Here is a 27,979-nt window from a genome sequence, read left to right on the forward strand (position 1 = left end):
TTGTGAGCCACCATATAGTTGCTGGGAATTGAACTCAAGACCTCCGAAAGAGCACTCAGTGCTTTTAACTACTGAGCCATCTCTCCAGCCCCCCAGATCCATTTCTTATGCCTGATTGAAAACTTGCCTTTGATCTTTTAGCCTCCAGAAATGAGAGAATAAATTTCTGCTCTTTAGGCACCTAGTCTAGGGTAGACAATTACGTCACCTCCAAAGGCTAATGCAAGGAGATTTGGGATAGCCAATTCTGCCAAGAGCTCAGTATCCACGGGTTGACCCTTGGTTTGACCATCTCTAGGCTTCTGTTCATGGCAGAAATGAGCCCTCATATTTGTAAGCAATATTGGTAATGTTTTGACTGGAGACAAGGACCCCATCAGATCCTAGAGAACTCTGACCATTCCCCAGGTTTAATTATCGAAAAGACAAGCCGGCTCTCCACATGACCCCCAGTGTAGCTGTTCATAGCAAACACTGAGGAAGGAGGCAGTGGCCTGCCCCAGAGCTTTCACGAGGAAACTCTACAAGAAAAGAGTACAGCTGGGTTTGATGGACAAGTCTTTATTGAAGTCAGAGCAGGGAAATGAGGCTGGAACCCTCTGGCTACCTGTAGTGGGTCCAACAATTAGCTAGCTTAAGAAGGTAAAGCAGAGTCAACAGACAGGGACAAGGGCTGGGATGGGATAGGGCCGTCAGAAGGTGATGTTGTCTTCATACAATGACAGCAGCAGCAGGATGGTCCAGCCTCCCAGCAGACCCACGTTGTGGAGCAGGAAAAGAAGCCAGGGCCGCTGGTCCCGCACATTCATCATGGCTGGGAGCTGAGGAAAAGGTGGGCACCAGTTCAGTAGCCAGTTGGGTAGAGTCCCTGGTAAGCTCCCCACCCCTACATAGGCTCTCTGCCTTTCTAACCATGTCACAAAGTGCCACATAAAGGAAGAGGCCCGTGGCTACCGCCAGAATCCAAGCCTCGCCCTCTTCGCCTACTCCGACTGCTAGAGCTACATAGAGGCCAGCAAACGCTGTGAGTGCTGAGGCCAGATTCAGCAAAAGCGCACGCTTCACGGTCAGCCCTGCATGCAGCAGGGCAGCAAAGTCCCCTAGAACAGAACAAGTCAGTGAGAGCTCTGCTCACAAGTCAGGTACAGCCCACCACACCAGTCATACCCATATTCCAGACATACCCAAAGGCAAATCGGGCCTTCCTACCTTTAGCCACGCCCCCCATGACAGGCTGCTCTCAAAGATAGGCCTTGTTCCTTCTCCTCTGGCCTTGGTCACCTCCAGAATAGATCACTCCCACTAAGCTACACCCTTTCAAGCCACACTCCAGAGCTCACCGAGTTCGTGGGGCAGCTCATGGCAGAACACCGCCAATGAGGTGGCTAACCCAGTCTTCCATGAGGATGAGAAGGCTGCGCCCACAGCGAGACCGTCAGCGAAGTTGTGCACCGCGTCGCCCAGTGTGATCAGATAGGGCAACAGTCTCAGCTCTGTGGGCATAGCAAGCCAGGTTCTGCACATGCCTAAGGGCAAACCCCAGATCAGCAGCCCTCCAAGAACTCCCTCAGGGCTCACCTGCTCTCAGTCGCCGGGTCTCTGGGTTCAGTAGTTCGGGGATCTCCTCTGTCACCTGGGGGGATTGAGAATGAACCCAGGCAAATACATAACTAAAGGGCTCCATGTGGGGTAGGACTTGCCACTTACCAAGTCTGAGCGAGAGCTCTCATGGGTCTGTTTGGACTGCCGGAGATTGCTGGGTGCCAGCTGCAGAGATATCCCATGGCTGTGCCCACCGTGGCTACAAGGCCCATCTTTCTCAGGATCCTGTGGAAAAACTGGTCAGAGCCTATCAAGCCCTTACCCATCCCGCCTAGTGGTTCCCCAGAGCCTGACCTTGTCCCTGGGCAATAACAGGTTGAAGAAGCTCTCAAACAGGAAGAAGATGTAGAAGCCTCCAAGTACGGCCAGCAAGCGCCAGGTGGTCTGTCCACCAATGCCCACCTCCTCATGGGTGTGACCCTCTCCATCATGTGTGTGCAGTCCCAGCACCTGAGAAGGGAGCAGGTACTAACTAGGGACTTCAGGGCTGCAAGGGACTTGAGGCTGGGGCTGGAAAAGGGCAGTGGGGGAGGGAGGACCCTGTTGAGTAAGGGCTGACCTTGGGTATCAGGTGCAGAAGAGCATCACCCGTGAGTGCACCCACAGCCAAGCTTAGGAAGGTCTGCATGATGTAGTGGGTAGCTGTGCTGCATCTGGCACAGGTCAGCAGCAGAAGACCGAACACAGCGCAGAGGCAGATGAGCAGGGTAGCCAGAGAGCCATACAGATACCCTGTGGGGTGAAACTACGCTGAGATTCCCTGTTTCCTAGAGAGGCAACCCCCAAGTCTATTGGGGGAATGAGCGGGATCTTAACAGATCTGTGGACTGTCAGCAGGTGCCAAGTATCTATTTACACTGGCCCTCGAGCCTTGAAATCCACTACCCTCCCCTCCTTTACTGGTTCCTCATTCTCAGTGCCAACTCCCCGCTCCCTTATAGAGCCTAACAACATGAGGCTAGCACTCCGGGGTAGGGACTCACTCTCTGTTTGACTGAGCTGGTCCTGAATGTGGACACTGGGGTGGGGGCTACAGGCTCCACTTAGCTGCTGCTGGACCAAGGCAGGGGTCAGTTGGGCCCAGGCCTGAGGGCTCACCCCAGTCTCTTCAGATAGCCCATACACAGCCATCACATCTTTGGCACTCAGGCACAGCTGGAGGCGAAGAGAGCAGGCCAGGAGTCAGGTGTCTGAGCAGACCCATGGAAGCCCATCTTTCTCCAGAATGGCATGAGTGGCTTACCACGTCCCATACACTAGAGCTACTGTTGTGGGTAGCATGGAGCCCAGAGTCTTGGTGGCTGACTTCCCTGTCCAGATGACTGTGCTCATCACCATGGTCACCATGGTCATCATGGTCACTGTGGTCCTCTCCACCCACCCCAAGGTGATGCATCAAAATTTCCAGTTCTGGCAAGAAAAACAGTGCAGTCAGTGTTCTCGGTTCCAGCCTTGTCCCCTCTCCCAGGAGTAGCGGCTGAGGATCTTAGACTCTGCCTCACCATGCAGTGTGATATTGGGAGAGTCACCACTGTGGTGCCTGAACACAAAGTCCACAAAGTACTGAGGCCTAGGCAGGCCTTGGAAGCAGGACTCATTAATGACATGATCCAGCAAGGCAGTCAAGACCAGGCCGGGGCTTCTGGAAACCCCGGCTTCTTCAGCCTCCTCCAGCAGTTGGGGTACATCTACACAGGTCTGTAAAAGAGACTGGCCTCAGCTCTACCCTCGGTATCAGCTTCTGGAGTCCACCCACTGGATGGGTCTCCCATCAACTCCCAGCCTCCTCAAATCACTTCCCAGATTTCACCAAAGACATCAGCCTCTGTCCCTATACCAGCTACCTATACCATAAACCTAGGCTGCCCCAGGCAGTCACACCCTTCACTGTGGCCTATGACCTCCCTCGGCCCCAGAGCTTTCCTGACCGCCATTTCCCCAAAGGGTTCCCACAGACCCCGTCCTACCCAACAGTGTTCCCAATTCTGATACCCAATACACTTTTAACCACCTAAGAATCTCCACAGATGCCAATGAGGCCGCATGTGGGACATTTCCCTTGCTGGGGCAACCTCCCTTCCATAGCACTACAGTCCTTGTCACTACCTGCAAAAGCCCTCTGGGACCTCACCTTCTCCCCGCTGGGTTGGCTGGCGGGATAGGCCTCAATCTTCTGCAGTAGCTGGCTCAGACCCGGGGTCATGGCCTCTGGACTTTCCAGTGTGGCCAGGTAATCGTCCACATGGGAGGCCAAGAGGCCAGCTTGGATGTCCTTGCATGTTTTCTCTGGGTCGTTAAGGTAGAGGGCAGCGGCGGCACTAAGGTAAGTAATGTATCTGGACTCCAGGACTGATTCTGGGGCAAGCTGTGGCTTGTCAGGTTTGCCTAGAGCCAAGACATTCTCCACAGACAGACACTGTGGGCAAACAGGTAGACAGGGGCTGGGCTAGATTGGGCCCACCAGGCATAGGCAGGGAATGGATTCTATCGGCTATCCTATGTCATGTTCTGCCCCTTGTACAGTTAGCTTGACTAGGAACCTACACAAAGGGGTCCCCGGCAGTTACTCCCCCATCATGAAGTGAGAGTGGTCACCAAGAGTCACCACAAATTTGATAGCTTGGGGGAATGGACCTCTGTGTCCCAGGAGGGAGGCCAGGCCTGTATAAGCCCCCCAGAAACGGAAGGGAGGCTCCAGCCTGCCAGCAGGTTCAGACACCAGCCTCCAGACCCGCCTCCTGGAGTTTGCCCAGATTTCTTTAGTGCCTGCCACAGGGTGGAGCGGGCAGGAAGGGGCCGGGGCTGGGGGACCCATCGGGTGGGGGTGTTACCTTTTCACACGGCCCGACGGTGCAGTGCACACGGGCCACCAGCGTATTTAATAGGCCGTCCAGTGCCGGGCGATCCAGAGCACCCTGGCCCGAGGTGAGCAGGCTGAGCAGGCTATTGGGCTGGACTACTGCTGCTGTGCCCACGAGCAGAGTCAACCAGAGCCCCTGTGTGACCGACTTTGGGAGCATCATGCCTCGGGCCCCCAAAGCGTTCCTTGCAGTGGTGCTGGCCTCTGGGCTAGCTGGAGACTGCTGGGACTGCCTGGGGCCAGACGAGGGCTGGGTTCAACTTGCTTGGCCCTAGTTCCAAGACCTCTCCCAGATATTTCCTGCAGGGCTCTGTGATTGGCTGCTGGGTTAGCCATTCCAGTGGCAGATCCTCCCTGAAAGCCTAGGGGCAAGGAGCTGCTGCCTCCTGGGGCTGGAGCTAAAGGTGGGTCCCTTTCCGTAGGTGGGCGGCTTTAGCCTGTCATACCCTGAACTGCCCGTCAGGGCTTTCTCTGTTCCCTGAAGATCCTAGATCATCCTCTCCTGTTATCTTACCTCTGGAGCACAAGCTAGGGGATTAGGGGTTTGAGAGCATAGATGTTACCAAGTCAAACATGGGTGTTCTATTTGACATTTTCAGGAGAGCCCTTAGGCTTACCTCCACCCTTCACCAGCTGCCTCTCAGGTCAAGCAGCTTAGACAAATTCCAAATCTTGTAGCCTGAGGGTGGGGGTGCTGTTCTTGGCTCCTGAGCTAAGGCCTCTGGGTCCAACGTGGGCTACAATGGGAGAGTTCTGAAAGGTACTTGCTGAGTCATGTTCCCCACCCCCCAGCTCTCAGGGGGAAAATCCCCAGGAAATGGCTAAAGCCCCGACCTAGACAAACAGGAAGCAAAGATGTGACCTTGGTCCTAGCCAACTTTTGGGGCTTTGAGGAGTTTGAGTTGAGCAGTAGGCGTTTGAGGCCCTGTGGTGAGCTCTGTGCCTGGGCACAAGAAGACTGAGGTAGGGCTGGGGTTCCCAGCTGTGCCCCTCCCCCATTGATCTTTCCAGCCTTTGACCCCTGAGCCTTATCTCTATCCAGGTGGCAGGCTGAAGGAGGGGTTGGAATCTCTAGGCGCTGACAATCCCCTGGTCACAAGGCATTTTGGCCTTCTGGAAAAGGGCTTCTGGTAGCCCCAGAGGTACTGTGGTCCACTTCCACGTGGGTTCATACCTGTCCTGATCCTAACCCTCTTGGGGGTGTGGTTGGGTATGAACCTAATAACCTCGAGGACTCTGTCCCCTAGTATTCTGGAGGGTAGGGCAGGGTGGGGAAAGAAACTAGATGAGTATCCTTGAGCTCAGGGGTCAACTGTTTCAGACCTGTTCCAAACATACATGTGTCAATGTTTCTTACGGCTAGGATCCCTGCAATGCAGCATCCCTGCTGGTCCCATGGAGGAGCTATGGCTGGGAACTGGGAACACCAACGTGAGAGCATTCCCCACATGTAGTTCTGAAGACAACATATATCCAAACTGCCTTCCTGTTTCTTCTCATTGCTGGGCTGCTGGGGGCTAAGACTAGGTTGGTTTTCTTTCCCTGTATCCCCTAAGGAGAAGTCTTAGTGTAGGCTTGGCTGTTCTGGCTTCTCTAGATTTCTTCCTCAAAGGGGAAACCTACCTGAGCCCTGGAAGGCCAGAATAGCCAGCTCTTGTGCAGCTATCATTACCTCTCCGGCTCATTCCCAGCTAGTTGACTGCCTTTGCTGTCATGGAAAAGGTATCTAAATCCAGGGCTGGAGTAGGTGAGATGGCTCAGCAGGTAAAGAAGCTTGCCAAGGACTCACGGGGCAGAAGGAAAAAATCTAACTCCTGAAAGCTGTTCTCCCACTTCTATTGTATGCTATCTCGATTGTTCCCTCGGGCCAAAAAAAAAAAAAAAAAGGCAAATGGTGAACTTCAGCACCTGGGAGCTGGTGTCACTTACATGTGGAAGTTTCAGCGTGGGAAGATGAAGGTGTGGAGATGACCAGACAGTGGATAAACTTAATGCCGCTGAACTGTGATCCAAGCGATTACAGTGGCAACTTCTGTGGTTAATCACAGTACAAAATTAAAATAGAGCAAAAACAGTGGTACCTGGTTAGCAGCTCCCTAGGGACTCCTGCAAGACTTCATTCAGTGGCTACAGATAATACGAAAAGTAAAAACCGGGGCTGGAGAGATGGCTCAGTGGCTAAGAGCACTGACTGCTCTTCCAGAGGTCCTGAGTTCAATTCCCAGCAACCAACATGCAACCAACATGGTGGCTCACAGCCATCTGTAATGGGATCTGATGCCCTCTTCTGGTGTGTCTGAAGATAGCTACAGTGTACTCACAAGTATAAAATAAAGTATAAACCAGGTGTCATGATGAACACCCCTAATCCTAGCACTCAGGAGGCAGAGGCAGGCATATCTCTTTGAGTTAGAGGCCAGCCTGGTCCACATAAGCAAGTTTGGGGCTAGGCAGATCCTGTTTCAGAAAACAACAAAAGGGAGATAGACTGGAGCAGGCCTGATCTGTGCCTGGTGGCAAACACATGCTAACTCCATCACTGGGAAGGCAGACTCAAGATTGTGTTTGAGGCCAGTGTGGGTTACATAGTGAGACCATCTCAAACAAAACCAAACCCCAAAGTGGGGCTAAAGAGATAACTCAGCAGTCGAAAAGACTGACTCCTCTTCTAAAGGTCTTGGGTTCTAGGCATCCACATAGTAGCTCAAAACTACCTGTAACTCTAGTTTCAGGGGATCCAATGCCTTCTCTGGCCTCTACGGCACCAGTCATGCACCTGATATACAGATATACATGGAGGCCTGTGTAGCCCTGTGTAGCCCTGGTGAACTCAGTCTGTAGACCAGGCTGGCCTCAAACTCAGAAATCCACCTGCCTCTGCCTCCCAAGTGCTGGGATTAAAGGTATGTGCCACTACTGCCTGGCTCATATGCATGACTGAAAATCACACACACACACACACACACACACACACACACACACACACACACACACAAGAACCAAGCCGGGCAGTGGTAGCACACGATTTTAGTGCTGCTAGGAAGGTCTTCCTGGCCAGCAAGGAGGCAGCCACATAAGTTGCCAGATTCCAGCCATTCTGGGAGTTGTGAGGAGTCACACCTGGTCCCTATAGTTGTTGAGGGTTGTTAGGAGAAACCATGAAAGGCTTTAGAACTCTTGGAATCCGGCCCACCCTTGATGTTGTAGAGATGTGTTCAACTTGTCTTCACAGTCACCACATCCCTTACAATCTTGTGTGAAAACTCTAGAGGGGCTTCTAGCCCCTCTCTGGGCTGCGTCACTAGCACTTAGAATATTAGTGCTTGGTTTTTTTCAGGTAGATTCATCTACCACCCTGAGAAAGAGAAAGAACTTAAGAGATGTAGATGGTTGGCAACAAGTACCACCCTTAGAAAGAATTTGGAGAATAGATTAAGATGTTTTTGTTAGTGGCTCTGATCTAGAAAATCTTGGGGAACAGGCTGACTTTCATAAATGCACACTCTTAATAATTGAGCTAGAGGTTTTTTTATGGTCAGGAAACAAGAACAATGCTAACCTGACTGATACTGGCTAATGTGACTTCCTTGCTGACGCTGGGCTGCTGGTCAGGGTGTGATTAATTTCTTGTACCCATTTTTGCCCTCAACTTCCTGATATGATTTAATAAAGTTTGTTAATGTGTAGATGTGTAACTTGAGGATTTAAAGTAGAAACAGCTGCTTGGTTTTTTCATGCAAAAGTTTAGATTTGTGATTCTTTTAAGATTTTTATTTTTTTAAAAGATAAATAATAAGATAACTGATTTTTTTTCCCTTGTAGCCACAAATTGCTGCTTGCCAGTCAAGAGAAACTGGCTAAAAAAAAAAAAATTACCTTGCTTGCTTACATTTTGTTAATCTATAACGAATTGTTTAGTTACCAATGTATGTGAGTTCTTTGGAATAATTTGTTTTTCACATTTGTTTTTCACCCATAACACTTAAACTCATGTGAGGATATTAGGAAACATTTTTTTTCTTATGCATACTTAATGTAATCATTTACTTAGAGGAAAATAGAATGTAACTGTATTGTGATTTCTGTACTGCTTGAAAGGTTTTGCTGGGCTATATAAGCTGTGGGAGAAAATGTTGGAGCTTCTTTCTATCCACCAAATATGTGTATATGCGTATATATATGTAGAATCCATTGGTGCTTGTTGGAGTCTGCTCCATCTACCAGATGTGTGTATATGTGCATGCATGTCTATGTATACACACACACACACAAAGTGGTTGAAGCTCTGCTCCATCCAACCAATGTGTAAATATGTATATGTATGTCTCTCTGTCTGTGTGTGAAGTTGTTAGAGCTTGCTTGTTGGAGCTTGTCTTGCTTCATCCACCAAATGTGTATGTATGTATTTTTCTTTTTCTTCTTTCCTTTTGTCTACTTGCTGGCTACCATCAGTAGCAGTCTCTGCCAGGTGTCATCAGCACCGGCCCCCACTGACTCTATGCTGTGCTTCAGTTTACTCTGGTGTTGAAGCTGGTCTTTGGTGTATAATTGCCCAGCTATCATCTCTCACACAGGCTGCTCTATGTGTGGGATAAGAAACAGGGGTAGGGCCCCTTGCTGGTTTAGGGCAATGGCTTCAGGGGCTCTGTGCCCCTCAGGAGACAGGGCACTGCCGCAAGATCAGAAGGATGTGTATATATAGATCACACAGGGCAGGCTCAGCATAGCTGCCCACAGAGGAAGGTTAGACAGATCTTTATTGTGGGTGATATCCTGACAATATAGACATCTAGGACTGGTGTAGACACTGGGGGGCTGAGGCATCACATCTCCATCAGTCTCATTCCTGCCTCGGTGAGGCTCAGGCGTGTAGGAAGCGGTTAAAGGCGTTGTAAGCTGACTCCAGATCAAAGAGCATCTGGCGAACTTGGGAGTCATCCAGTTCATCAGAGGCCGACATACCACTCAGGGTCTGCAGCCTAGGGGCACAGGCACAACTGTGTATGAGCAGCAGGGCTATGACGTCACTGCGAGGCTCCACCTGTTCAGGAAAGCCACTCACCATTGGCTGACTGTCTGGCGGCCCTCAAAGTCTGGAGGTAGGTGGCTCATTCTGTGCATGGTCTCCATCAACTCCCGTAGGTCTGGCTGAATCTACAGATACAAGTGCTACCCTCGTGAGACCCTACGTACCTTGCTCTGTTCCCCTCCATCCAGGCCTGGGCTCCCTGCCCAGCTTTTGCACCTCATCCATGGCTCGGATCTCCAGACGCAGCTTGTCCATGACTGTAATGAAGAGCTGGGGTGGGAGTGAGGGAGCATGTATATTAGGCATCTCTTACTCAGTGGGGTTTAGAGACCTTTTATAGCTTATTTACAATTACAAGGGCCAGTTCCCCACCCATCTTCCTTTCCACACTGAGGTTTCTTCCTGCTTGGGGGCCATACTGAAGACCTGTCTGTTGACCTTCTGGGCCTATGGACATTTGGGATCACAACTGTGAGAGTAATCTGGGAATATGCAAAGCTCTACTATACGACCCCTTCAAGCCCAGGGTCCTGTCAGAGTAGATCGTGGTCCCCTTCATAGGAAGGAACTCAGTCAAGTGGGACTTAGGCTCTATGGCTGCTTCTCATCCTCCTCACAGCCGAGATGATCCCTCCCAGGGTACTGCTTAGGTCCAGGAATACCCATCTATGACTGACCCAGGCCAGTAGTCCTTTCCCTCTAATCCCCACAGGACCCTCCCAGGAGCTGTAGGACACACCGAAACGACGTCTGCAATGCAGCGGTTCAGATTGCCCTTGTCGTCTTTGATAGTGATGGGTCGGTCCTCTTTGATCCTCTCCATAGCAAGTGGGCAGTCCAACTGAGTAGAACAGATATGGGTACTGGGCATCACAGGGCCTGCAGAGGGCCAGGGTCCCATACCACATCCCACCACACCCTTTCCTGCACAATGGAAGGGAGGACTTGCTAACTCACTCTGAACTTTCGGCAGAATTCATCAATGGAGCTGATCTCTGAGCCCTGGACTTGTCGGAAGGCAGCTTTGTACTGGACCAGGAGCCTGGAGCAGGCTGCAGTGTACCTAGAGAGGGGACCGGTTGCTTCTGGAGGCTGACAGCAGTCTAGATTTTCTCATCATGTTTTCCCTCAACAATTGTAGATGCAGCAGCTTTCATGGTAGGCTAGGAGGGCCAAGGGTTTCCTGTTGGGTGTGTGTATGAAGAGAGCAGGGAGGTAGGACAGAAACAATGACAACAGGAGATCTGTGTGGGCCAGTCTGGAACTCAGCACAAGAGTGGATGTCTATTCCATTTGCTCTAGAGCAGGTGTCAGACCTGCCATCTCCTGGTCTAGTCAAACTGGCTTGTCATCTGTGGGCAAAGCATCACCACCCACACTGGGCATCTAGACTTGACACTGATACCTTAGACAAGGCTGCCCAGGGCTCTAGTTGCCTTCTGAAGTCAGAACCATACCCACCCTTACAAAAGGTCCCTGGATGATCCCGCCCTGAAACTGGTAACAAGGAACACTGCCATAGCTTGGTCTCCATTTATGCTGCCTACTGAACCCACAAACTTCGTGGAAGGGAGAAACACGCTTCTGAGGACTGGTGGCCACCAACGTCTGAAGCCACAGGCTTGCTCACTCATTGGGGGTGACACAGTCCTTGATGTATGCCTTCTCCAGCGCCTGCATTGTCTTCACCACTGCGAAGAGCTCTGCCATGTTGTCATACCTAAGACCAAGCCATCCATCAGGTCACAGTGCCAAGGCTTGGCGGCCATCTGCTGCCCTGCATGTATGGCAGAGTTCAGCCCACCTCTCACTCCATCTCTGGTAGGTATTCCTCAGGGGCTATCTCCCTAGCCCGACCCCATGTCCCCCACAACCATTAGTGTGGGGGTGGATTTGGGAGACTGCTGGGCCTGCCATGGAGGCTGGATGGGTGTGTGCATGTGCGTGTGTGTGTGTGACTGTGTGTGCTAGTGGCAGCTTAGACACTTGACTTACTTCTCTCGCTCCCGAGCATTCTTGTACAGCTTTACTTCCTGTTGGAAAAGTAAGTCAGTCAGCATCACTGGGTGGTTACAGAACCAGTGATCAGCCATATGGTGTTTACAGTGGCATGGCCAGATAAGTATCTACTACTAGGCTGGGCAGTGGTGGCGCACACCTTTAATCCCAGCACTTGGGAGGCAGAGGCAGGCGGATTTCTGAGTTTGAGGCCAGCCTGGTCTACAGAGTGAGTTCCAGGACAGTCAGGGCTACACAGAGAAACCCTGTCTCAAAAAGCAAAAAAAAAAAAAAAAAAAAAAAAAAAGTATCTACTACTTACCTCGTACAGCTCCGGCTTGTTCCCAGGGGCTGCAACAGAGCAAGGAGGAGCAAACAAGGGGTTACAAGGTGACCCCAGGACAGACCCATTTCAGTTATGTCCCAAGGTGTCTCCCATGCCATGTCCCATGGAGCTTAAAGGAAGCTACAGAATAGGGGCTCTAGCCTCACCTACCAGTATGGCCTCTAAGAGGCTACAGATTGCTAGTTTTAGCTCTCTACACCCACCAAGATGACCGTAGTTTGTTTACAAGGTTTGGTACAAATAAAAGTCTGTCACATGCTTCACAAACTACCACTGGAGACCCAGAGTTGCTCAGGATGCCAGAGGTTCTGGCTACACTGGAGCTAATTATCTCTCCCCAGCAGGGTATTGCTGGGCCCTCAGAGTCCCACCATAGCTCTGGCCCTAGGCACTCCCCAGGACTTATGGATATGGGATGGAGGTAGCAGTGTGGTCCTTTCCCAATAGCTCCTGCAGAAGGGAAAGCCTGGGCTCCTCCACTTCCCAGTTTAGGCTACACTCACCTCCAACACCAGGAGTAGCTGGGATCCCGTGAAACATCTTGCAGGCCACAGCAGCTACAGCACAAGAGACCTGGGAAGCAGAGCCAGCACTAACTCAAGGGTCCCCTTACACCTCAAGAACTGGGCTGTGGGGATCAGGGCATTGTGAACAGCTTTCCTGCTCTCTACAGGAATGACACAATGCTAAAGGACTGTCTTGGGGAAGTCAGGCTTTAAGGACAAACACTGAGTGCCATGGGAGTCCTGCCTGTTAGCTTGGTTAGGGTAGGGAAGAACAGCTGTTAGAACTGGGGCAGCATCTTGGTCGCAGGGGACAGGTACACTCTACCTTTCTATGGAAATGAACTGAGAACTAGGTGTCCAGGGCTTTCTCTGTGGGAGGGGAAGTGTGGAGGTGGGTTTTACTCTAACTTTGTGGGAGACACTGGAGAAATGAATAAAGGCAAGCTTATTGGTTGATGTGGTGTATAAGTGGTGGAGGCAAGGCCCAGGATAGGTCTTGTCTAATAAGGACTTGGTGTCAGTGGCTTAGGCAGCTCAGACACGCCTTAGGATTTGAAACGGGGTGAAAACAAATGTCCAAGGAAGATAGGCAAACTGAGATGGAGTGGTCTGATGAGGAGCCAGAGCTACTGAGGTCGCAGGAGCTAGGAACAGCTGGCGGAGTCGCAGAGGAAAGATTGGTACCCTCACAGCCAGGGGAACCTGAACTGTGAACCAGCAATGCCATCTGACAGCGCCCATCGCCTACTGAGATACTGGCCACGCGGCAAGGGCCGCTGAGCCCAAAAAGGAGACGGGACCGGGACACTTAGCCCAAAGGAGTCCTATGAGGAGGGGACCCAGCCACCGCCGCTGTGTACCTGGGGCGTTTGGAGTCCCGGAGATGGCGACAGAAGCTCGGTGCTCGCTTTTTCCGCCTGCGCCTGCCGGGAAACCCGATCGGCAGCTCGGCGCTCATCCTCCAACCTTGAGTTTACGCACATAGTAAGCCCAATCCGTAGGTCGGCGCTCGTGCTCTTTGCCTGAGCTTGCGCTTTGGAGTGGCTCCGCCTGTCAAGGCTTTAAGCCTCACCTCGCCCACCCTTTTCACAGACAGACAGCCACACGAAGAAGATAGCAGCATAATTTATTAAGGCTATTTTTTTAAAGGCTTCCCCCCCCTTTTTTTTCTTTTTGTGGGAACGACAGGGCCAGGATCAGAGGCATTTAAAGAAGAGCTTGGAACCTTGGTCCAGTGTGCAGGCACCCTCCGGCAGTCTCTGACACAGGGTGTCTCGGTCTTTTGTGCTCAGGTCTTTGCTGCACAACTGCAGCTCCTGCAACTGCACGAAGATCTTGTCCCAGAGGTCAGAGTTCAGCGGGCCTTGAATAGAGCAGCCTGTGGGGGTGAGGAGGAGGTAGGTTTAACTTACACACCCAAAGGAGGCATAGTGCTCAAGTTGTACCTCAGAGCCTACATTTTGGCTTGTCCCATTATAAAGAGGACTCAGTATATCTGTATATTGTGGGCCCAAGGATCTCTGGAGGCTACTGAATGCCAGGACTTGATCACCAAGACAGAGATCCCAGTAGGCTCAAGGATATCAGGAAACTGGATGAAAGGGCACAGATGCCAGAAATAACAGTGTGTAGGAAGGAGGGGATGAGGTATAGGATAAACCCAGGGGCTCCCCTGTGCTCAGCTTTTATCCTCCAAGGGCACAGCCTGCCATCCTCAAATCTCAGCAAGGCAATGCCAGGCCATCAGGTACATCTCTAAGGTGGAGAATGCTTTGGGGTAACAGAACAAACTACCTTATTAGTGGGCACTGTATGAGTGTGCAAGTAATCCCTCCTGCCAGGAAGGAGAGGACAGGGACAGATTGAGAGCCAGCACCTGTTCAGTGGAGCTTGCAGTTTTGACTGGCTTCCACCTTCCAGCTGACAAGAATGAGAAAGTAAGGCTTCCTGTGGTGATGATCTGCTACTCTCTTGACCCAGAAAACCCCACAGTCATGTAAATCAAGAGGTCCAAATCATGCCTGCCCTGGTGGTTCCCGCCTTTAGTCTCAGTACTCTCCAGGCAGAGAGGAACCCTTACAGAGTTCCAGAACAGCCAGGACTGCACAGAGAAACTCTGTCTCAAAAAACATCAAACCCCTGACTCCAAAAGGGCATTCAGATCTTCATGTTTATTTTAATACCCGTGGAGCTGCCTAGGCTGTGAGGGGGATGTATGTGTATCTGGAAAATGCCACTTTAAAGAAGCAGTGTGCGCTGTTCCAAAGGTCTATAAAGGTGGAGTTGAAAGATGCCAGTCAGTCAGTGGCCCCCAGAGTGCTGGCTTTGATGAACTTGCGGGGTTTGGATATAGAGTCTTTACTCACGAAGCAAAGAAGCACTGTTGAAGTTGCAGAGTCCATGGAGGACTAACCCATGAGTTCCCCACCCCCCAACCCCTGCCCCAATAAGATGATTCTCATTGAAAAGGAATAAACTGTTCTTAGCTAAAAAAGGCTGCACAGAAAAAATATCCCAAAAAACAAAAACCGAAGAAACAGCTGGACAGTGGTGGTGCACACCCTTAGGCCTAGCACTCAGGAGGCAGAGGCAGGCGGAGCTCTTTGAGTTCAAGGCCATTCTGCTCTACACAGTGAGTTCCAGGACAACCAGGCATACACAGAGAAACCCTGTTTGAAAACAAAACAACAAAAACCTAAAGAAAAAAAAATTTATGACACAAGAGTAAAATAAGGGGCTGGAGAGGTCAGCTCTTCCAGAGGTCCTGAGTTCAATTCCCAGCAACCACACGGTGGCTCACAAACATCTGTAATGGGATCAGATGCCCTCTTCTGGTGTGTCTGAAGACAGCTACAGTGTACTTCTTTTATAAAAAACAAAAACAAAAACAAAACAACAACAACAAAAAAAAAACAAAAAAAAAAAAAACAAAAAGCAAAGTGGGGCTGGAGCCACCTCAATAGTTAAAAAGAGTACTTTCTGCTCTTGCAAAGGACCTAGGTTGGGTTCCCAGACTCAGCATGGTAGCTCACAACCCCTAGTAACTCCAGTTGTAGGGGTATGAGACACACACATCGTGTACACACATACAAGGAAACCATTCATACAGATAAAAATAGGCAAATCTTTTTGTTGTTGATTTGTTTTGAGACAGGGTCTCTCTAGATTGTATCCCTATCTGTTGGTAGACCAGGCTGGCCTCAAACGCACAAGAGATCCTGTTGCCTTTGCCTCTGAGTCCTGGGCTTAATGGCACACACCACCTCATCTGGCACAAAGTAAGTAAATCTTTAGAATAGTTTTTAAAAATAAATGCAAATAAAATTTTTAAAAGGAATGAAGAAATATACCTGTGGGAGCTGGGGCAGTGGTGGTGAACACCTTTAACACCAGCACTTGGGAGGCAGAGGCAGGCAGATTTCTGAGTTCGAGGCCAGCCTGGTCTACAGAGGGAGTTCCAGGAAGCCAGAGCTACACAGAGAAACCCTGTCTCGAAAAACCAAAGAAATATACCTGTGGGAAAGGCCCTTAATCCTATTTATTTTCATTAAAATTTTTATTTTGGGGAAGAGATGGCTCAGCGGTTAAGAGCACTGACTGCTCTTCCAGAGGTCCTGAGTTCAGTTCTCAGCAACCACATGGTGGCTCACAAACATCTGTAATGGGATCAGATGCCCTCTTCTGCTGTGTCTGAAGACAGCTGCAGTGTACTCACATACATGGCATTGGTGGCGCACACCTTTAATCCCAGGACTGAAGCAGAGGCAGAGGCAGAGGCAGAGGCAGGTGAGTCTCTTTGAGTTCAAGGCCAGCCTGGTTCCAGCTAGGACTACATAGAGAGACCCTGTCTCAAAAACCCAAAATAAATAAACATAATTTTTTTTTTTTAAATTGCTTTTATGTTTTAATTTCATTTCCATGTATATCTGCATACCGTGTGAAACCAGGCCGTCTGCAGAGGCCAGAAGGCAGCTCCAGATCCTTTGGAACTGGAGTTACAAAGGTTGTGAGCTGCCATGTGGATGCTGAGATTTGAAATGGGGTCTCTGGAAGAGCACCCCTAAGTATTGACCATTGTTCCCACCCTCCTTTGGTTGGTTGGTTGGTTGGTTGGTTGGTTTATTTATTTATTTATTTATTTATTTATAGCTGCTATGTAGCTCAGACCATGTTTGAGGTAGTCTGTCTAAGCTTCAGTGCTGGGTTATACAGTATGAGCCATACTTGTTGGTCCCTTTCTGCCCATACTCTCAGTCACCAGTCAGTCAGTCTCACTCCTTGCCCTGGTTTCGCCACAAACTGCCCTTCACCATGACAGCCTCGTGGAGTCTGGCTAATGGCAGTGACTGCCTCTTCCGCTGGCAGGTCCCTGGAGAGTAAGCCTGTGTTAGTCGAGGCACAACGAGCAGGAGCCATTGTCGTTCCTATCTCTTACCTGACAAGCCTAGGAAGCTGAGGCCTTGGGACCGCTCTTGTAGGGCAGACAAGAGCTCCTCCAGGCTGGCACAGCTGACCTCAGGGTTGGCAGACAGGTCCAGAGAGGTGAGTGAGGGGCAGCAAGGGAGACATCTACAATGACATGGGAAGTGAAGGGATGAGCCTGCAGGGAAAGCCCTCGCTTTAGTGCTAGGAAAGGCTGCCCCTTGACTCGGAGCCAAGGACCAAGCAGGACCTCTACAGCACCAGGCAGAGGCAAGACTGCAATGGCCAGCTTAGACAGCTCCTGCTGTAGGGGCAGGATCAAGGGTAGGGAGAGGATGCTTTATCAGGGAAAATAAAGGATAGACCAGAATGGGGAGTTCTCAAACCACAGGGACATGGCAAGAAACTTAAGGAGGGTAAGTATGCCTGCCAGAGGCATCCCTGGAGTCCGTGGACATCAAAAAGCGGTGACACCGCCTGACCCATCTTCATGTTAGGCTCCCTCACAGGAGTCAGTTACCTGCTCAGGTCTCTCACAGCCTTGTCACTCAGGCAGTTTGCAGACAGGGTTAGGTGGGCCAGAGCACAGCCTTCCTGAACATAAGAACAGGGCGAAAGACCATGCCTAGTGGGCACCCGCCCACCATCCTCCCAGCAAAGACCCACCACCAAGCTGTTTGGAGAGGGAAAGGAAACGCCTGTCTTCCAGGCTATAGGTTATAGATGCCTTGTAAAGACCAAGGCCTGGCATGTGCCTTGGAACTTGCCTGAAGTAACACCACCTGGCTCCCAGGAGTCCACGGGTGTTCTTCCCAACCCCTAGCCCTTTCATCAGACTCTGCACAACATGGCAGGGTTTCAGCTGTAGGACTTTGGGTTTTTAGTCTTTGGATCCTTCTGTTCTGGTTTGTCAGTGTACTCCATACTTCATACCTTGGTCAAGTATTTGATAACAGGCTCCATGAGACTCGAGTTGCTCTTGCTGGCTGCCACAGAGCTAAGCTCCAAATGCAGGAGGGTACAGGCCGGTAAGCTCTGGAGCACCCTCGCCAGGGCAGGAGCACCAAGCGTATTGTAGGATAAGGACAAGGTCTTCAGGTGCTCGGCATCTGTACAGCAGAAGAACTTTCTGTTAACCCGTTCAGTACCCCCTGCCCATTCCCCACCCTTGAGTCCTGACCCCAGAAGCCTCATGAATCCTTTAGAGAAACTGCTACCCCTGAATTTTTTTTGTGGGGAAATTGCGGAGCAATGGCTTTTGTCCAGTCTCTGAGCCCAGTTTTTACCATTCCATATTCCTGGCTGGTGGGCATGAAGCTCTGGGCCAGGACAACTGTGAGTGAAAGTCAGGACACTGCTCTGACCATTCCCACCCAATCCCAGGCCCCTCCCTCTGCTGGGCTCCACCGGGTAGCCCCAGTTCTCAGCCCTCTGTACTGGGGCCATGTCACTGAATCATGTGGGCTCATGATGACATTGGCAAGGAAAGTGGCAAGCTTAAGCCACAGATAGAGACGGACTCTGAGGGTAGACATGGCCTCTCTGAAACCCCACTTGTGATGGGGGGTCGGGGGGGAGAGGCTATAATGACTTCTGAGAACAGCCAAAGCTGGTCAAGTACCAATTTCTGCTGGAATCCCAGCTGTACTTGGGTCCTAATAGGAACTGGCCCTCCCCTCAGAAGCCAGATCCTGATATCCTGGGACCCGTCTGCTCAAGGTCTTGAATTTTCTCAACACTGGACTCAGGGAATACACTTAACTGATCATCTTACCTTGGAAGGCACTACCCAGAGCAGCCTGGTGGCTCAGGAAGAAGCTGGGGCTGAAGCCACAGGCCTGTAGGCGCAGGGTGCTGAGCGTGGGGCAGGCCCGCAGAAGGGAGGCCAGGGCCTGGCCACAACCATCTCCGAGTGGATTCATACTCAAGTCCAGTTCCTCCAAGTTCTATGGAAGACATGGGATGGGCACTGAGCTCAGACTCCCCATAGAGTCTGGTCTCCACAGGGGTCCCATTCCAGGGACACACACTGCCTAGCTCCCCCAGATGCACCATACCACCAAGGAATGGCTGAGTGGGAATAGAGATACCGTGCAGCTGACGGCCTACTGTACGCTGGGTCATTACCTGCAAAGCAGCCTGGCCTGAGGAGCCTTCGACAAACTGACGCAGACCTTCCTGGCCCAAGTGATTGGAAGAGAGATCGAGGAGGACCAGGTTCGGCATGGTGCCCAGGGTGGCCAGCAGCTCAGTAGCACACGCATCCCCTAGTCGGTTCCCAGCAAGGCGCAGCTCCCGGAGCGCTGTGTGTAACTTGAGGGCCCTCAGCAGGGGTGTGAGTTGGGCTTGGCACAAGGCCAGGGAACAGGCACTAAACGAAGGGCTTGAACTCTGGTGCTCCATGGCCTGGAGCACTTGCTGGTGCTCGCCTAAGGAGAGAGATACAGGGTCAGGTCACCAGGGCCAGAGCTTAAACCTGCCCTCCGAATCCTGCAGGCCAAGTAAAATGGTCCAGGCGGAAATACTGAGCCCATTCCTAAAAACCTTGGATTTAGTATCATACAAGGAGCTTGCGGGAGCTGGAGAGATGGCTCAGAGGTTAAGAGCACTGACTGTTCTTCCAGAGGTCCTGAGTTTAATTCCCAGCAACCACATGGTGGCTCACAACCATCTGTAATGGGATCCAATGTCCTCTTCTGGTATGTTTGAAGACAGCTACAGTGTACTCATATAAATAAATATTTTAAAAACAAACAAACAAACAAAACCAAGGAGCTTGCATATAAATCTGGGGGGCAGGGGCTCTGATCTCCTTCAGCCACACTTACATCTTCCAGTCACCAGCTCCAGGTGACTTCCAGCCCCTCTCAGAATCCTCCCTGGGCTTTACCTGTGGCTTAGGTTGCTTCAGGAACTCTCATTCCAAGGGCCCATGATCTTAGAACTGTCTGCTCCTACCTGTCACCCATACGAGGATAACAGGTATGAAGTTTGGAGGAGACCAGTGTTTCCTCAGACATACATATCTGCAGGGTAGATGGGGAATACAGGCCCAGCTCCTCTTGCACAGGCCTCCATCCTAAGGCAGGACTAGCTCACCTTGTCCCAGGCTCTGGCAGGCTCTGCGGTAGCGGTCCTTCAGTGGAGGAAGGTCCCATGAAGTCACTTCAGCCAACACCTAGAGTATACATGTGGTTAGCAGCCCTGCAATGCCTAGCAAACAGAGGTAGCCTATGCCCAAGACCCCCCCACCCTGCTGCTCACCTCATCGTTACTTTGCAACACATCAGGGATGGGGTCCTGTGGGGCCAGTAGTGCTCCATCCTTCCGTAGGGTGAGCCTTGGGAGTAGCCCACAAGTTTGGAAGTAGCGCTGGGCGGCTTGCTCTGCTAGCCAAGCCACACAACGGACATCACTGCTAAAGAGAATGGCAAGCTGAGCTCAGATGCACTGGGGTCCTGCTCTAGTGATCTGGGAGCTCCAGCTCATTCACCTCGTGCCCCTCACCTCTGCACCGCTCCTCTGGATAAATAGCCCTCCCCCCAAGCCCCTCAAGACAGGGTTTGTGTATAGCCCTGGCTGTCTTCGAACTTGCTCTGTAGAGCAGGCTAACTTCGAACTCAAAGACATCTGCCTGCTTTTGCCTCCTGAGTACTGGGATTTCTGGCCATTTCTAAGGCCCTAGAAGCTTCCTAGGCTGTGCTGTGGCTGCTTCCTAGGCTGCTTGAGCCTGTCCAAGGCTCCCTGGGGCTCTAGGGAGTAGAATGCCAAGTCCAAGGGAGCCCACATCGCCTCTTGATATGCACATAAGGATGCTGTGTACCGAACTGCTGTTACCCCGGGCAGAGCTGCATGACAGCCGGAAGGGACTGGGGATGGGGAGAGCACGTGCCTTACCTGTGTGGGACAGGGATGAGGAAAAGGTTATCCTGAATTTGAACTCGAACCCGGATGGGAGGGGGCTGGACCAGAAGCTAGCAGGTAAGAACAGAGGGGACAGTCAGAAGACAGAAGTTTCTACCTGTCCCTGTCCCATGCTAAACACTGCTTGTGCACCCACCGAAGGCTGGCCTGCTGCACAATTTTCCTTGTTGGGTCCTGAGGTCCTAGGCACGCTGGGGTTCTCTGTAGATTCTGCAGTCAAGCGGCCATCTCCTGCTTTAGTCCGTGCACACCAACCATCAAGACTTGTTGGGCGACTCTGCCTGGCACGAGTCCGGGGCCTTGCAGGGCATCGGTCATAGTCTGACACTGAGGTACTGGGCCTGCTGCTGCGGGTCAGAGGTGTATCTACTTCCAGCCATTCCCCAGTCAGGTATTCCTCCTCAGGAATGAGTGCTGTCTTGGGGGCAGGGATTTCCTCTGAGCCCCGAGGCAGGCTAGGCACCAAGCGACGGCTCTGGGCACTGCCCACACCTCGGATGGCTGCTTGGTAAGCAGCCCGGCAAGCACTTGATGTGGCTGTCTCTCTACTTTTGGATGGGTCAGACGTCTTGGCTTCACCCTGCTGTGTGGTATGTCTCGGTCTTTTCTGAGATGGCCTGCAGGGACTTATATCGTCCTCATCCTCCGAGCTGCTACTGCTGCTGGTTGGCCTGTGCCTGTTCTTTCGAGGTCTGGACACTGCAGACACAGTTTCCTCCAGAAAGACCTTAGCAGGGGCTGGAGAGGCCTCTGGAGGTCTAGGAGTATATGAGGAGGGTTCTGGACAGGGGCTTGAAGGAGGAGAGGTCTCAGGGTCAAATAGATGGTTACTTGGAATGGTCTGGAGGGCAGGGGAGCTGTGGGAAGCTGAGGAAGAGAATAAATCATGAGACAGAAACTCACTTTTAGGGCTAGAAGCAAGGCGAGATAGAGGAGGAGGCCCTGTTTACCTTGGCCTGCGGAGGCCATCTGGAGTCTCCTCTCCATGGATGCTGCCTTCTGTCTTGTCTCAAGGTTAAGGTCCCTGAGGTACAGCTTCACCCATTGCTGCAGTGTCTCCAGTGGGCTGAGGCCCTGAGTGGCACGCAGTTGAGCAGGGGAACGACAGACTCTATCCGGCCCCTGCCCTCCCTGCCCATGCCCTGACTCACCTTCTTGGTACGGAGAGTTACGGATGCCCCTCGCTCAATGAGTAGTTCAGCTACCTCAAAGTGGCCACAGTTGAGGGCATCATGCAGGGGCGTGATGCCATCACACCCCTGGCCACCTGGGTCATCCACTGCTGCTCCATGGTCCAGAAGGAAGCGCACAATCTCTGGGGGTGGGGGGAGCACATGAACTCAGCTCCCAGAAACACTCACACTTACCTCCTGACCCACATGTCTGCCATGGGCTTGGCCTGACCTGACTTACCAAGATGCCCATAGTTGCATGCTTCATGGAGAGGTGTCCAACCACAGTAGTCTCGGGGATTCAGGGGATGCCCCTAGGACCAAGGAAAGAGAAATGGGTCCTGGCCCTGGTCTTAGCACAGATTTGTGACTAGAGCCCAGAGCAGGCCTCAAAGATTTACTCCTTGATATAGCCTTCTCTCCCTTTAGGTGTTACCAAAGAAAATGAGGATATGCCCTGCCCCTTCTGGTGTCTGGCTGGCTGCACTATCATGGTACGCTCCTAGTACATGTGCCATCCTACACCTTGATACAAACAGTGCCTGACTACAGGGCTTACTTAGAACAAGAGGGAAGATGCCAGGGTTCTTAGTCTGTTGGCCACTCTCATCCTGGCTAGGCCAGCCCATTCACCCACAGCACGAATGCTAGACAGGTACTTGGCATCTCTTCTATGCTATAAAGGAGACACTGTCTGGGTCCGTACCTCCCTGAGGAAGTAAGGGTTCAGTGATCTCTCTTGGGATTTTGCCCACCTGTTTCACAAGGTCCTGGACACGGCGCAGTTGGCCTTCAATGCAAGCTCGGTGCAGCAGGGTCTCTCCCATGTCGTTGCGCCGGTTCCACTGTAAGTGTAGTTGCCCCAACATGGGGCAGAAGTGTGAGGGGCGGAAGTATTGCTGGGTACAGAGCTGCTGGGCAACAGGAAGGGGGAAGGTATGTCGTCCTCACCTTGTTTATCTTCCGGCGGCCCAGGCAGCCCTGAAGCTCCTCCTCCTCCTCCTCCAGCTGCTGAGACAGGCCATCAGCATCATCCTCTAGAAGAGTGAAGTCCGCTGACCCTGAGCCTATGGTATTCTAGCTCCCCTGATCTCTAGAGCAGAGCAGCCACAAGCAGGAAGGAAGACTCTGGGGTCTGTGAGCTGTGTAGCCAGAAGCAAACCTGACTTCTAGCCCAACCCAACTGCACCAGGAGCCCGCTTCTACTTGTTTGTTTATGGTTTTTCAAGACAAGCTTTCTCTGGCTGTCTTGGACCTTGCTCTGTGTACCATGCTGGCCTCGAACTCACAGATCTGCTTGCTTCTGCCTCCCGGTGGTGGGATTAATGGCGTGCACCACCACCTCCCAGCTAACCCACTTCTATCTCACGACTGCACTACACACAGGGGCTAAATAAAGATAGGCAGCTAGCTGCCTTTCTGCCCCATCTTTGGAGGAATTGCCCACTCAATTCCTGTTCATCATGTGTTGGCCTATACCCCAGAGCCTGCCCTGCAGACCAGTCTTTATTACAGACTTCCCCTCTGAGAAAAAAACCTTATGAGGGTAAGTCACCTGCTTAGCCTGTAACCTTGTGTCTTACTGGCCTCTGGACTTCTCCCATTACTAATGATTCTTCTCACAGGCTCTTTTATAGGCCTGACGCCCCCTCCTGACTTCAACAGGCCCTTTCTCTGTTTTCTTCTCTGCTCTCTCTTATGGATGTGGCCACCAGCTGAAGGACACTCCCTAAAGTTGAAGTACCTGGTTCTCTCTTCTCTTCCATTACACTGAAACTACCAATAGGACCATTTCCTTAGGCTTTGACCCCAAACTACTGACTCTCAGCTGGGTGGTGGTCAGACAGAACCCTTGTGTCTGACACCCACTCTGGCCCCGACCAGTTCTTTCCACACAGAACTCCTGATCACCATGTCCCATGCTCCATATACATGCCCCGCCTCTTCCATGCACTTCCACAGAAGCATAGGTCATCCCCACCTAACTACAGCGTTGTCACCCCCTTGGGTCTGCAGGCTCCATAAATACATATCTCCAGCACACACCAGTCTATCCCAGCCATCATGCCAGAGCAGAAGTAGGCAGAAAGGGCAAGTGCAGCCAACCCCAGCACACAAGGCAGCATTTGGCTCTCACCGCTCTCTGAGAGCTCCAGTTCACTGGTCTCCAGGGTCTCACTGGCTTCCTCCTCTTCCTCTTCTTCCTCCTCCTCTTCCTCTGTGTCTTTTGCCTTACTCAGTTCCTGCAGTCTAATTTCAGTGTCACAGGCTTCTTGGGGCTGCAACTTTAGTTGCACAGTATAAAGGTGCTGTAAGATCTGCCTCTGGGGAGCAGAGATGTCCAGTTCAACAAGAAGGACCACTAAGAGCAGTTATAGCAAGGAAAGATAGGTTGAGGCAGAAGAATTCTAACTTCAAGAGCAGTTTGGGCAACTTAGTGAGACTCTGTCTCAAAATAAAAATACAAAAAATAGGCCAGGTCATGAGTAAGACCTTAAGGTCAAAAGCCAAGAAAAAAGAAAGCTAGATTTGGGGATCCAATGCTGGTGGGATGGGCTGTCATACCTGCAGCTGGAACCGCTGGGCCTGTTGGGCACAGCAAAAAGCCTTTTGGAAGCATGGAGCTAGCACCTCATATGCATCACCAGCTTCCTCACGTGACAGTGCAATGTTGAACCAAGTCTTAGCTTCCTGAAACAGAGAGAGAAAAACACAAAGTCGGTGGCTGCCTGCCACACCCAGCTGCCCACAGCCGTTATAGTGCTTCCCTTTCTCTCTGTCCTATCTCCAACAGTCCTTGGAAGGAGGGGCCTTTCTCGGGGAAGTGACTTGCACTCACTACTGGAGAATAGGGGGCGAGGGCATGTCACCTCCAGGGCATTGCCCTTGCGTAGTCTCAGCTCTTCCTCATAGTGGTGTACTGCCTTGTGGTGATCCTTCATGTCTCCCAGCGTGGTGGCCAGGGATTCATGGATGACAGCCAGCTCGAGATCTGGTCTGTTCAGCAGCTCAGCAAAGCGCAGCTAGGAAGGCAGCAAGGTAAGTCTCAGACCCTCATTGTGTGTTGCTGTCGCTCTCCTCTCGCCCTATGTGTGTGGGGGGGGGGGGGGGGGCGGGGGGGGGGGGGGGAGAACTCACCTGCTTCTGGTAAGCCTCAGACGCCTTGGGAAAGTCACCCTCTTTGGAGAAAAGGTCCCCCAACTGCTCACAGATGGCCATGGCACCTTGAAGATCATTGCCCTCAGCCTCTTCCAGCTGCTGTTGCAGCTGGATCACTGTCAATACTGTTGAAGAGACTCTCTAGTGAGGGGCAGTCACACAGTATGGGCCCCAACCACAGCCTACCACCCACCAGCCATATCCCCTCAGCTTGGGAACCAGGGGAAGTGTCTCAGTGTGACTACTGATAAAAGTGGGTAGTGGGGAAATTGACCACTTGGAACTTTTGAAGGTTAAAAGAGTCAGTATGCTTAACAGCCTAGAACAGTGCTTGGTCTGAAGTTCTGAACACTAACGACCACCACTGTCTGTGGGGCACAGTGTGCCCTCTGTGCCATCATTTGCTAATGTTGCTTTGTGTCAAAGGTCCAGTCGGTTTCCCACACAGCCTCTAGTGTCCCAGACACCCTGTGCGTGCAGCAGGCTTAGACAAAAGTAAGGGTCTTCGACGGACAGAAAGTGATCCTTGCTGGCTGTCAGACGCTCATGTCCATAGTGCCACTTCCCCAAGAACATAAGCTGGGTCTTTCCTGCTGGGAGAGCAGCTCCGACCTCTGGGGCTCAGTTCCAGGCCCCCAAGCAGCCTCACCATACTTGAGACTCTGACAGACAGCTGCTCTCTGGTTCGGCTTCTGGGAGCCCAACCTATAGGCCTTCTTCAGGGCTCGTTTGGCAGCCAGGAAGTCCCCCAGATCTTGAAGCACCTAGAAAGAGGGGGAAAAAAAAAAACCTAAGGCCTGTAGACTCACTAAGGCCCAAGCCCAAGCTGAGGATAAAAGGAGAGGTACCTGAGAGAGAAGCATGCAACATTCACTTTCCATGAATTTCCTCTTCATGGCACGTGCGCATTCCCGGGCCCCTTCCAAGCAGCGCATGGCCTGAGAATGCTGCCCTCCGCGCCAGTGGATGGCACCCAGGTTGTATTGGGCCCGGAACAGATCTTCATAGAGACGGTTCTGCCTGCAGAGAATGAGGTAACAGGAGCTCAGTGTCCACCAGCCTTGGAACAGCAGACACCGAAATACCTATGATACTACTGGTGTTCAACCAGTTATGGCTATTAACACCACATTGACCCCAGCTCTACCATGCTACGGTTTTGGGCCTAAATCTGCTTCTCCTCAGCCTGCAGCATAAATGTACATGGCACATGAACAACTTAGGCAAACTGCCCTCTTGGAAGGATCCCAGGGGACCACCTACTCCCTTTTGGGAACAGGGATGGCGCCTCCTCACTCAGCGAGAAAGATGCTCTTTTTGAAGTAGTTGTTGCACAGGGCTGTCTGCTGAAGACTCTCACAGGTAAGGCCCAGATTCAGGTAGAGACGGGTCCTCATCTCACTCAGTTCCCGCTGGGTCAGCATCCCTGGAAAAATAACAGCACTAGGAACTCAGTCGCCTCCTCTGGATATGGGGGTTTTCAGATGATCCCATCTCTTATTGACTGAGCCAAGAGTCTGCTGCAGATAGAGTATACAGAGAAGGAGCAGATGCTTGACAGACAGGCTCAAGCTGAAGAGCAACACAGGCCTTGGAAAGGGAGGGCCTAGAATGCAGGATATGGGGAGAATCCAGGGAAAGGGCACCTACCCTCTAGTTTCTCATCCACAATAGCCAAGCTCTTCTCAAAGGCAGCCTGTGCCTGCAGCAAGGAATCTCTTGATTGGCAGTGGTCATACACATCCAGATGAGTGCGGCCAATGGTGGCCCAGGCTCTCTGCAGTTCAGTGTGGTTTGACAGGGAGCCAGCCAAATCCAAGTAGAGATGCTGGTGCTAGTGTAGGAAAAAAATAAAAATAAAAAGCATTTGATGTGATCCGACTCCAAGCAACCCCAGCAGTCTCATACTAGAGGAAGCTACTCTTATAAAAGAGAACCTTCTGTTCCCAAATTTTGACAGAGTTGGCTATACCCATGTCCTATCTTTTCTGAGCAAAGGACTGCATATGGTAATGGCTGTTCTGCCCTGTAGCAGTGCTGTCATTCAAGAACACTAAGGGCTGCCTGGAGTGTTGCTCGCAATAGCAGTGGGTCCTGAGTCTTCCTCTTTCAGTTGTCACAACTCATCCATCCTTCCCCCCAACCCCCCACCAAGGGCCAAGCAGCGCCCCCAGTAGACATAAGGGTGTGACTAACTGCCAGGTCAGATGTCGAGGAATACTCATGTGCATACTAGCCTTCTCTCCTCAACGAGAAGTAAAAGCCCTGTACCTTCAGAGCAGCAGAGTAATTCTCCATTTCAGCCAGCCGCTCTCCGATCTTGCGGTGGGCCACAGCACAGCCTAGGGTGTCCTGGACACTCTCTAGCAGATGTAGCTCCTGCTGGTGCTCCTCCAAAGCTTCCCTGAAGCGGCCTGCCGGAAGAGGGGCGTGGGGTGCTCAAGGTGATCCACCACCCAACCAGTCACCTGCCGCCAGCCCGCCCTCTCACGGTGACTCCGGCTCACCGTGGCTAGCCAGCAGCTCCCCCAACTGGTGGCAGTAGTCTGCCTCCTCGCGCAGTTGTCCATTCCTTTGGGCCCTGGCCTTGGCCTTGCTCAGCTCTACCGGAAAAGAGAATCAGGTCTAACCCAGGACCCGATTCATGTCCTGCGTCCCGACATGCACGCCCCAAAATACTCACGGCGAAGCTCCTGTTCCAGGGTCATAGTCACACAGCCACCACCGCCGCGAAAATCTGGACTTCCCGCGCTTCCCTGAGCCCACGCCCATTATCTCGCTCCACCCCTAACATACAGGGCCCAACCCAGTCTTCTGAGCGCATGCTTAACCCCGCCCCTTCGGTGGCCCAAGCGCTGTAGACACCAGGCCTCCTGGGATTTGTAGTCCGACGAGCTCAACTATGGCGCGATCAGGGAGTAGAGGGTCTGTTGAGTGAGATCTGGGCCTTCAAGGCTGCTG

The 27,979-nt window shown here is 51.9% G+C and overlaps 3 protein-coding genes and 1 long non-coding RNA gene across 9 annotated transcripts; 1 reads left to right on the forward strand and 3 right to left on the reverse strand.

Annotated features, from left to right (window-relative positions):
• Window positions 1-545: 545 nt before the first annotated feature.
• Window positions 546-4,733, reverse strand: Slc39a4 (solute carrier family 39 member 4). Of its 2 annotated transcripts, XM_034515944.2 has the most exons (12): window positions 4,434-4,730; window positions 3,734-4,018; window positions 3,105-3,300; window positions 2,846-3,012; window positions 2,586-2,757; window positions 2,162-2,334; window positions 1,897-2,052; window positions 1,708-1,827; window positions 1,579-1,633; window positions 1,341-1,493; window positions 913-1,100; window positions 546-821 (listed from the first exon to the last, which is right to left on the reverse strand). In XM_034515944.2, exons 1-12 carry the CDS (start codon window positions 4,623-4,625, stop codon window positions 693-695), a joined length of 1,986 nt encoding a protein of 661 aa, XP_034371835.1. In that variant the 5' UTR covers window positions 4,626-4,730; the 3' UTR covers window positions 546-692. The 2 variants fall into 2 exon arrangements, with proteins under 2 accessions (XP_034371835.1, XP_076768363.1); XM_076912248.1 differs by lacking the exon at window positions 913-1,100 and having other exon boundaries at window positions 4,434-4,733.
• On the forward strand, window positions 4,733-6,361 carry LOC143434195 (uncharacterized). Its single transcript, XR_013103535.1, has 3 exons — window positions 4,733-4,866; window positions 5,505-5,604; window positions 5,826-6,361. It is a non-coding gene; the product is annotated as an uncharacterized LOC143434195 (long non-coding RNA).
• Window positions 6,362-9,201: 2,840 nt separating this feature from the next.
• Vps28 (VPS28 subunit of ESCRT-I) lies at window positions 9,202-13,352 on the reverse strand. 2 transcript variants are annotated; one of them, XM_034517586.2, is made up of 10 exons: window positions 13,202-13,351; window positions 12,339-12,408; window positions 11,812-11,840; window positions 11,487-11,524; window positions 11,122-11,211; window positions 10,449-10,554; window positions 10,231-10,332; window positions 9,708-9,761; window positions 9,525-9,616; window positions 9,202-9,441 (listed from the first exon to the last, which is right to left on the reverse strand). In XM_034517586.2, exons 1-10 carry the CDS (start codon window positions 13,322-13,324, stop codon window positions 9,324-9,326), a joined length of 822 nt encoding a protein of 273 aa, XP_034373477.2. In that variant the 5' UTR covers window positions 13,325-13,351; the 3' UTR covers window positions 9,202-9,323. The 2 variants fall into 2 exon arrangements, with proteins under 2 accessions (XP_034373477.2, XP_076768397.1); XM_076912282.1 differs by lacking the exon at window positions 9,525-9,616 and having other exon boundaries at window positions 9,363-9,503; window positions 9,656-9,761; window positions 13,202-13,352.
• A 96-nt stretch (window positions 13,353-13,448) lies between these two features.
• On the reverse strand, window positions 13,449-27,798 carry Tonsl (tonsoku like, DNA repair protein). 4 transcript variants are annotated; one of them, XM_034516838.2, is made up of 26 exons: window positions 27,702-27,798; window positions 27,526-27,621; window positions 27,290-27,432; window positions 26,669-26,852; window positions 26,315-26,444; window positions 25,867-26,038; window positions 25,668-25,782; window positions 24,998-25,143; window positions 24,730-24,882; window positions 24,425-24,550; window positions 23,997-24,183; window positions 22,811-22,896; window positions 22,615-22,704; window positions 22,101-22,173; window positions 21,839-22,002; window positions 21,638-21,761; window positions 20,824-21,554; window positions 20,661-20,737; window positions 20,028-20,178; window positions 19,863-19,941; window positions 18,891-19,192; window positions 18,538-18,709; window positions 17,697-17,872; window positions 17,284-17,357; window positions 16,777-16,910; window positions 13,449-13,719 (listed from the first exon to the last, which is right to left on the reverse strand). In XM_034516838.2, exons 1-26 carry the CDS (start codon window positions 27,724-27,726, stop codon window positions 13,538-13,540), a joined length of 4,092 nt encoding a protein of 1,363 aa, XP_034372729.1. In that variant the 5' UTR covers window positions 27,727-27,798; the 3' UTR covers window positions 13,449-13,537. The 4 variants fall into 4 exon arrangements, with proteins under 4 accessions (XP_034372729.1, XP_076768350.1, XP_076768352.1 ...); XM_076912235.1 differs by having other exon boundaries at window positions 20,028-20,181; XM_076912236.1 differs by lacking the exon at window positions 13,449-13,719 and adding an exon at window positions 14,867-16,710 and having other exon boundaries at window positions 20,028-20,181.
• Window positions 27,799-27,979: the final 181 nt, after the last annotated feature.

Source organism: Arvicanthis niloticus, chromosome 13 (assembly GCF_011762505.2).
Source record: "Arvicanthis niloticus isolate mArvNil1 chromosome 13, mArvNil1.pat.X, whole genome shotgun sequence".
Classification (NCBI taxonomy): Eukaryota; Metazoa; Chordata; class Mammalia; order Rodentia; family Muridae; genus Arvicanthis; species Arvicanthis niloticus.